Source organism: Zingiber officinale, chromosome 4A, assembly GCF_018446385.1.
Source record: "Zingiber officinale cultivar Zhangliang chromosome 4A, Zo_v1.1, whole genome shotgun sequence".
NCBI lineage: Eukaryota > Viridiplantae > Streptophyta > Magnoliopsida > Zingiberales > Zingiberaceae > Zingiber > Zingiber officinale.
Window position 1 is genome coordinate 34098626 of NC_055992.1, and position 10342 is coordinate 34108967.

General features: G+C 40.2%; 1 protein-coding gene across 1 annotated transcript; it reads right to left on the minus strand.

Moving 5' to 3' along the window:
• Positions 1 to 8137: 8137 nt before the first annotated feature.
• On the minus strand, positions 8138 to 10014 carry LOC121969798. The gene has a single exon (XM_042520051.1). It carries the CDS (start codon positions 9749 to 9751, stop codon positions 8216 to 8218), a length of 1536 nt encoding a protein of 511 aa, XP_042375985.1. The 5' UTR covers positions 9752 to 10014; the 3' UTR covers positions 8138 to 8215.
• Positions 10015 to 10342: the final 328 nt, after the last annotated feature.

A 10342-nucleotide genomic window follows, 5' to 3' on the forward strand; every position in this document is an offset into this window, starting at 1 on the left:
TAGAGTCCTCGACTCTAGGATGTTTGTCCAAAGCCCTCAACCTTCCAAGACTTCCTGCCTAGGATTACCACCCCCTAGGACCTAGGGTTACCTCCCCCTAAGTTTTTCCACCTGCCTAAGCGCAGCTAGGACTTTTACCTAAGTACACTTAGGACTTTCCTGTAATCTCATTTACACACATTAGATAACAAATAATCGTAACTTTGAACTCTTTGCCATTATCAAAACTTAGGTTCGATCGTCGGATACTTTCTGCACCAACACATTCAATACATAACAGAACAGCTCAATGTAAGGATAAACATAAAGACAGTCAGCCTTGTTAGTCGGTCGAGACATATTCAGCAGACAAGCAGCAGATAATATTTTGACAATCTGTCAGAATTATCGGGGAATATTCCTTTGGGACCTCCTTCGGAAGCCATCTTGTTTCCTATTGGGCAATCATTTATGGCAACATCCTCTTGTAACAGCTTCATCAAAGGCATAAGCCAGAAATGACAAAAGAAGTAGATCTGTGGATAGATAAAAGATTCCTCGGATACTTATTACACAACAAACTAATAAACTCCTACACACGATGTCATCTCATGATCACGGATGTTATGAGAGGTGATATAAAATGGGGGTCCTCTATGTTGGCAAGGTACGCAATCTACATCATTTGAGCTCTATTCTCTTGTGAGTGCTTCTCTATTTTTGATTCCTCCATCCAAGATAGTACTAACTTGAATGTCAGAGGGTCTTGCCAGGGATCCCTTTCCATGGTCTTTGGTCAATAACTCTCTGTCGGATCATCGACGTGTACGCAGGATCGCAAGGAAGCTTCACCAAGAAGGAAAAAGTATTGCTCCAGTCAAACATTCATCCATCGTCACTAGTGCACCATCTCTGCAACTTTCAGACAGGATCAAATTTGGCATTGTTTGTGGGAATTTTTGCTAAATCTAAGGCTTAGAGATGGATAAGGCTGGAAAACTCACCACGGTTACTTTAACACGAGAGGAGCTAGAGATGATTGTCAATGTTCGAGTGTAGAAGGCATTGCAGTAGCAGCAACAAGCGGCTACTGGTGGTACGCTGCCACCACCAAATCCTATAACATCAACAACAACCCACCAGAGGGAGAGAGGAGCTCAAGAAGAAGTTCCCTATTTTCTCCATGCACCCCCCTCACCAATCCAACATCCTAGAACATTTTTCGTACGGCGCTCGACTGAAAAGCTCCAATAACTGATAGCTCTCCCTAGCGAATTAGTACTCCTTTCTCTCAATGAGTGTTAGATGATAAATTACCAAAACATTTTCAAGCCCTAAACATAGGAGAATACTTGGGATGAACTGATTCAGAAGATCATCTTCTTAAATTCGAAAATGCCGCTCTTCTTCAACAATTTATAGATAGTGTAAAGTGCCGAATGTCTCTTATCACATTCGGCGGTTTGGCCCAACGATGGTTCAAGCGATGTAGGACAACTCTATTCACCGTTTCAAGGATTTTTACAAAGTTTTTCTTCATCATTTATCCATCAATCAGCGTTATCATAAGACCCCCTGGAGCCTCTTTACACTCAAGAAAGGGTCCAAGGAGACCTTTAGGGCTTATATTAAAAGATTCAATCAAGTGGTTATAGAAGTTCCCACAGCTACCATGGAAATTTTGGTGAGTGATTTTTCTCAAGGGCTTGCTAATGACGACATCTTCCGTAATTTGGCCAGAAGACCTCCAAAGAACACTGATCTACTACTCGACCGGGAGACTGACTTCACTAATGAAGAAGAGGCACAAGTCGCCTGGAAAAAGGAGGTTATCGCACCTTCATCAACTCCAACCTTTGAATGCTTGATGTTGTCTGCTCCTCCACCTAAAGGACCTTGGGCGGGTTCTCAGTTTTGTCACCAAGAACTACGGTCTCAAGCCATGCAACATATGGAGATCTCTTGAGAAGTACCACGCCGGTGGTGTACATATCATCGATTAGCCACGCATGATATGTATGTTGGTGCTACTCGGAAGTCCGTTATGTTTCCCCTGTACAAAAATTTGTACAAGCATAGAACTTTTCCTAGTAACCCATGTGATTTTCAGAAGTTAAACTTGGATTACAAACGAAACTTAACATTATTAATCCAAGTTCAACCCATGTGTTCATCAGAAGTTAAACCATATTACAGAAGTTGATTAAATATCTATTTCAAGAATTGACTTCTAGGTCGTTGGCGAGGAACTTGGCCTTCTTGGATATGAGATCATCCACCACTTCCTAGACAAAGCCTTTCAAAGAAATTGAATATTTAAACTCCTTACAGTAAATCTTAGGTTTCACTACAGAGACCTCAATCGAAGCACAAGATCGCTAGCCTCTTGTATTGGTATTTCAGGATCCATACAAAGGAAAACTAAACTAGTACACCACGGAAATAATTAACTAGTTATACCTTTCTTTGTATCTTAAAGACCTCTTGATTTTCTGTTGTATTTCAATCCTCCTCTTGGACGTCGTGTGGGCGACGATCTACCAAGACAAAGGCACCCGGTCTTCTCCTTCCTTTCCAAACTCTCGGCCACAAAGAATGTAAAGTGAAGAGGCGCCTCCTCCTCCTTCTTCTTCTTCTCCAAGCAACCGACTACCAAATGCTTCTTCTCTTCTTCTTCTTCTCCTTCAAGCTGTGACAACCAAGGTGAGATGAGCACTGACCCTAGAGGGAAGAAAGGGAGGAAGAAGGAAATAGGTGCCGCCGGCCTTAAGGAAAGAAAACAGAAGAAGGGGTCAGCCACACAAAAAGAGAAGAGATAACTTAGGTTCTCTTTGGGCACCACCCTCCTCCTTTTATATATTCTTTGCTAGTGGCTAAAAAGGAAAGTTTTTAATAAAATTTTCCTTTTATTTCTATTGTGGATCGTTTACAGAAAAGGAAAGATTTTAACAAAATTAAAATCTCTCTTTTTAAACCATTGTAAATAGCTATAAAAGGAAATATTATAACAAAATTTTGTTTTAAATAAAATCTTTCTTTTATTCCTATTATGGCTGGTTACAAAAAATGAAAGATTTTAACAAAATTAAAATATCTCTTTTTAACTATTGTAGATAACCATAAATGGAAAGATTTTAACAAAATTTTATTTTTTAAAAAAAAAACTTCCTTTTCTATTAAATTATCGTCGGCCCCTTGCTTGGGCACCAAGTAAGGCTTGGTCGGCCCCTTACTTGGATAGAAAGGATAATCAAAATGGGTGAATGCAATACTTTATAGAGGCTACAATAGGGACCTAGAGGAGAAATTGGTTTTAGCCTCCTGATGAGCTTGAGCTTCCTGTGTTCAACCCGAACACTCAACTCAAGTTCATCAATAATAACTCATACCACTAAAGTTATTATTGAACTACTACATCAATCCCATATTATATTATGGGCTCATTCTTATCATGAGTACGATAATCTCCCTGTGTTTAAGATATCGAATGTTCATTAATTAAATGAGTTACTGACAACTCACTTAATTAACATCTAGCTCCAAGAGTAGTACCACTCAACTTCATTGTCATGTCGGAACTAAGTCCACCTGCAGGATTTACATGACAATCCTTATGAGCTCCTCAAGGGGGCATCATCATCCTAATAAATAGGACACAATTTCCTTCTATAATCAACAACACACCATATAAATAATATTATTTCCTAACTTATTGGGCCTATTGATTTAATGAATAAATCTCACCCTTTGATAAATTAAATAAATAAATACTAAGTACATGTGCTTATTATTATATCAGGATTAAGAGTATGCACATCCATAATAATAGAGGTTCTGTTCTTTTATACAGTCAGTATAAAAGAAACGACCTCAAATGTTCTTGCTCAATACACACATAGTGTACTAGTGTAATTTTATAGTCAAGATAAACTAATACCAAATTACACTACAATCATTCCAACGGTTTGTCTCAATCCATCTTGGTTGTGAGCTACTATTTATAATTTATAAGTAACTGATAACATGATCTTCTGTGTGACACCACACACCATGTTATCTACAATATAAATTAAATGGACAACTACATTTAACTAAATGCAGACATTTGACCAATGTGATTCTCATTTCAAAATAAATGTTTATACAAAAAGCTAGGATTTTAGTATACATTCTAACAATCTCCCACTTATACTAAAAGACTATGCTACCATATATGCCATACATCTGATCCTCATCCCCTCAACATGTCTACAAAAAGCTCTCGTCGGAAGGGCCTTAGTGAAAGCATCTGTCAGGTTATCTTCTGATGTAATCTTGGCGATAACAACTTCTCGCTTTACGATGTCTCGTATCAGGAGGTACTTGCGCTCAATGTGTTTACTTGCCTTATAGGCTCGTGATTCCTTTGAGTTTGCTACTGCACCACAATTATCACAATAAATTGTGATAATTTGGGGCAAACCAAGAATCACACTAGGTCCATCAAGAAGTTTCTGAGCCATACAGCTTCTTTGGCTGCCTCAGAGGCTGCCACATATTCAACTTCCATGGTGGAGTCCGAAACGTATTTCTGCTATGGCTCCAGCTCCCAAAGTAAACACATACCCTGAGATTGACTTACTATTGTTCCTATCTGATTGGAAATCAGAATCCGTGTAACCCACAGGAAGTAAATCATCTGCCTGGTAAACTAGCATATAATCTCTAGTCCTTTTCAGGTACTTCAATATATGCTTTACGGGGGTCCAATGTCCTTGTCCTGGATTACTTTGATATCTGCTAACCATGCTCACGGTAAAACAGATATCCGGTCTTGTACATAGGATCGCATACATTAGGCTTCCTACAGCCGAAGCATAAGGAATTGCCTTCATGTCCTCTATTTCCTTTGATGCTTTAGGAGACATCCCTTTAGATAAAGGTACTCCATGCCGAAAAGGTAGAAAACCTTTCTTGGAGTTTTGCATGCTAAAATGAGTTAAAATAATATCGATGTATGAAGCTTGGGATAAGCACAACATTCTTTTCTTGTGATCTCTTATTCCTTTGATCCCAAGAATATGTCCACATTCTCCCAAATCCTTCATATCAAACTTTTTGGACAACCATACTCTTACGTCTGACAACACTTTGGCATTGTTGCCAATAAGTAAAATGTCATCTACGTATAGGACAAGAAATACCACCACGTTTTCGTCACTCTTCTTGTATACACAAGACTCATCGGACACTAATAAATCCATAAGACTGGATCACTTCATTAAACCGGATGTTCTAAGATCTCGAAACTTGCTTCAGTCCATAAATAGACGGATTGAGCTTACATACAAGATGTTCTTTGCCCTTCACAATGAATCCCTCTGGTTGCTTCATATGGATATTTCCATCAAGACTTCCATTAAGGAAAGTTGTCTTGACATCCATTTGCCCAATCTCATAATTCATATGAGCAGCAATAGATAAAAGAATCCGGATAGACTTAAGCATGGCTACCGGCGAAAAGGTTTTCTCATAATCGATTTCCTCTTTCTGAGTATACCCTTTTGCAACAAGCTTTGCTTTGAAGGTTTCCACCTTCCCGTCTGTCCCTCTTTTTCTTTTGTAGACTCATTTACATCCAATAGCTTTTACACCATTTGATGGTTCTACAAGCTCTCAGACCTGATTACAGTACATAGATTCTATTTCAGAGTTCATTCCACTTTGCCAAGATGTTGCATCTTTATCTTGGAGTGCTTCATCATATGTCCAGGGATCAGGTTCATGTTCACCAGGGATCAAGCCCCAAGATTCTCCCAAAAACATGAATCTATCAGGTTGCCTAACAACCCTCCCACTACGATGAGACACTACTTGTAATTGTGCATCATTTGTAACACGTATTGCAGTTTCTTGTGGTATCTCATCTTGTACCGTTGGTACTAAAGTAGACGTGTCTTCTCTTATTTCCTCAAGAATAATTTTACTCATGAGCTTATGGTTCATTACATAGTCCTCTTCTAAAAATCTGGCATTGGTGCTAACAATGACCTTCTGATCTTTAGGACTATAAAATAAACCACCTTTTGTTCCTTTAGGATAACCCACAAACAAGCGAACTTCTGTACGTGATTCCAACTTATCAATGTCTCCCTTTAACACATGTGATGGACTATCCCAAATCCGAATATGTTTCAAACTAGGCTTACGCTCATTCCATAATTCTATGGAAGTAGAGGTTACTGACTTAGAAGGTACCAAGTACAGAATGTACACTGTCATTTTCAGAGTATATCCCCAAAACGAATTTAGTAATGCTGAATAACTCATCATTGATCTAACCATTTCCATAAGAGTCCTATTCCTTTATTCTGCCACACCATTCTATTAGGATGTACCAGGTGCAGACGGTTGGGATTGAATCCCGACCTCTGATAAGTAACTCCTAAACTCTCCTAAGAAGTATTCGCCACCACGATCAGGCCGTAGTGTCTTGATACCTTTACCATGACATTTCTCCACATTAACCTTGTATTCTTTGAACTTATCAAAGCACTCAGACTTACGACGCATCAAGTAAATGTACCCGTATCTCGAATAGTCGTCTATAAAAGAGACAAAATATTTAAAATCACCTCTTGCATGGATAATCATAAGTCCACACAAATCATAATGAACTAATTCCAACACATCTTTGGCTCTATACCCCTTGGCCTTAAAAGGTCTCTTGGTCATTTTTCCTTCTAAGCAAGATTCGCAGGTTGGAAAATTTTCCACCACTAATGAATCCAAAGGTCCATCGGCTATTAGCTTTTGAATCCTACTCAAGTTAATATGACCAAGCCTTAGATGCCAAAAATATGTTTGGTTTATTTCTGAAGGTTGCTTTCTCTTATTAGAATTAGAAGATGTGTTATTAATTTTCATTTGTTGTATCGTGGGAGTTATTGGATTTACAGTATACAAATTGTCAACCAACATACCAGAACAGATAACTACCCTATTTTTCTTGATAACTACTTTATCATCAAAAGAAATAGAATATCCATACATAAATAGTTTATAAACTGAAATCAAGTTCTTTCTAAAATATGGTACATAAAGACAATTTCTCAAAATCAATGTTTTATTTCTATCAAAAGATAAATAAACATCTCCCACTGCAACAGCCGCCACTTTTGTAGCATTGCCCATGTAGACGGTAATCTCCGCTTCATGTAGTCATCGAGTTTCCTGGAACCCCTGCAATGAATTGTAGACATGATCATTAGCTCCCGTATCTACACACCAGGTACCGGTAGATAACACCACTAAATATGTTTCAACCACTAGAGAATAAGATATACCTTTATTGTTCTCCTTTCTGTGAGGACAGCCCACTTTTCAATGTCCAGACTGCTTGCATGTAAAGCACTTGCCCTTCGGCTTCTTCACACCTGCATGCGGCCCAGTCCCTAGAGATCGATTCACTTTCTTTGCTGAACCAACTTATTTCTTTTTCTTCTTTCTGCCTTTCGGCTTAGAAGTAGAAACATTTTCAGCAATGTGAATTTGAGAACTTTAACGAAATAACCCTTCTACTGCTTGAAGTTCTGTCAGAAGTTCCGTCAACGAATAAACCCTTTTGTTCATGTTGTAGTTCAGGCGGGACTGCTCAAAACTTTTAAGCAGCATTTGGAAAATGATATCGACCTAGGTTTCCCTATCGATTTCTGCTCCAAGGACTTCCATCTCATTCAAAAGAGCCATCATTTTAAGGATATGATTCTTTACGGGTGTCCCCTCAGTCATGGTGGTCGTCATCAAGTTTCTCATAGTCTCCTGCCTAGCAGCCCGATTCTAGTGTCCGAAGAGTTCCTTGAGATTGTACATCATGTCATAAGCGGTAGGCATGGCCTGATGTTGATGTTGCAGCACATTTGACATAGAAGTCAAAATGTAACACTGCGCCATCTCATCTGCCCTACCCCATTTCTTATGATACTCAATCTCCTCTTCACTAGAATCGCTATTAGGCAGGCTTGGACAGATCTCAAAAAGTACGAACTTGTAACCTTCAGTAGTTAAGATAATGTCCAAGTTTCGTTTCCAATCAATGTAATTTTTTTTTTTTTACCTGTGATTGTTCACATTTCTTATTTTGTATTCTATCAAATGTAAATGGAAGTCCTTCACCAGTAAAGTGAGAAATTGAGCATGAATTTAACTAGTTTTTGGCTGTGTACCACACAAATTCCATGAGACAATCTGTTCCCGATTACCACCATTGGTGAACAAGGACTCCGCTATTCCTTAGAGAAGTGAACAGCTTCAAGCATTCCCCATATGTGTTTTTGTACTTTGGGCTCCTTTGTCCAGGGCAGCACTTCTGCCATCTATTGTAGTGGCACTCAAGAAAGAGCTCGTCAATCAGGCAGATACTCTCAGTCTCAAACAGCCTCGGTATCAGATCAAACTCAGTCCCTTCAACATCCATCTTCATCACAGCATAGTCCCTCTCAGTTACTGTCCTCTTCAGCCACGCAGCAAAATCAAACCCTTGAATTGCACTCACTGAACCTGTAGAAACATGACTACCAGAGCCCCCGATAGGCCTGATACGGCCCATTCCTCGTCCTTTCTCGACATCATGTTTACTTGGATCATTATTAATCTCAAAGGTTAAAGTTTCATTGCGTACCCATGCTGCAAAGGGTAGCAAGGTCACACCTTTCTTAGTGGCATACTCTTTGTGAAATGCTTTATCGGCTTCAATTGCATAAATCATGAAAGTGTGATTCTGCTTGGGGTATTGTTTCCTGAACCAGCTTCCGATGCTTGAGCCATAGCTCCGAGAACCTACATCGACATAAATATACCTTTGCTTGAAGCTTATATCAGCAATTGATGGCAAATACTTCACATTATGAATGTTCCGCTTGAGGGTGATCCATGGCTTCAGTGGCTCATCCTGAATTATAGGCTCTGCTGACTGAAGAATCTGGAGCTTGTTCTCATGGATTGGGCATTCAGTATGAGAATTACTCTTTGAACTAACAATGTTTGCACCTTCTTGCTTACGGAAAACTACCTCCCGGAGAGAAATTGGAGAATCTGAATAGTTGATCTCCCTTGCTCGAACATTTATGAAGCCAGGGAAAAGTTGTGAGAGGGACTGCAGACTATAGGCATCTGCCGCGGAGGCAGTTAGCACTGCAAGGAACCCATGGGGCCTCAGCGTCCTTTCGATCTCGGCCGCAATATCCACCGGTTGTTTGCTGTGATCCAGGCTTTGCCCCACCAAAATAAAGTCAAAGGTGGCGTTTTTGAATGGAAGTCGTAGAGGATCGCCTCCAGCAACCACCAACGGCGGCGCTCTCTTCCTAGCGACGCCTACCGCGTCAGAAACTCCGATCTCCTTGAGCGCGAGCACTTCATATCCCGAAGGGCTACCGACGCACAAGCACTTAAAGGCAGGGGAGAGGAAGCCTTCAACCACAAGGTCCTGGAGCATGGCAGAATAGAATTCGACGACCTTCCGCCACTCTCGGCTAGTCCAGAGGGCTGAGGTCGCGGACGACCCCAGACCGACATGGGCAGAAACGACGGAAACCGAGGCCGCGGATCCTCTGGCGTTTCCCGCGACAGCGAGCGGCTCTGCCTGCGATGACAAGAGGCAGTAATCGCTTGCGGTGCAGGAGCCCCCATAGACAGTGATGACGTACACGAACCGTAGGAGAAAAACAGAAACGATGAAGAGGAGCGCACGTTGAAGGAGGTTGCGCACCGAGCTCGGCTTTAACGCCGGCTCCATAGCCAGGAAATAATGAAACAAATAAAAGAATCCCTATCTATGCTCACCTTTTTCAACAAAAGAACTGTACCACGAACCCTAACCTAAAAGAAATCAACGACGGCAGAGGGCGGCTAGCGGGAGCAGAAGCGGGCGGAAGTGTGGTTTGCTCCCACGAGAGGGCGATCGGAAGGCGAATTCCAGAAACGTGGAAAGGTCTAAAATTGGCGTCCCATGGCGCTCCTTCGCTACTCTCTTGCCATCTGTGGCAATCGTCTCCGAGGTTCCTTCGTTTCCTCTCTCTCCTTCGCCGCCATTTTATCAAGAATCGGATTAATGTAATTGGATCAGAACTTTAAAATTCAAAATAATATTAATTCCTCGAATAATATTATTTAAATTCATCAATACCTCAAAATATCATGAATTTTATATATCATATGATAATATAAACATATATAAATTCAAACATATATAAGAGGGGGGTTTACACATTAATTTTATTATCTTGTCAACCTAACTTTATGACAAATAAAATTAATAGTTGATTTTTTTTCGATCACACAAATAATAGCAGTGACTCTGATGGAGAGGATACTATTAAATGCGCAT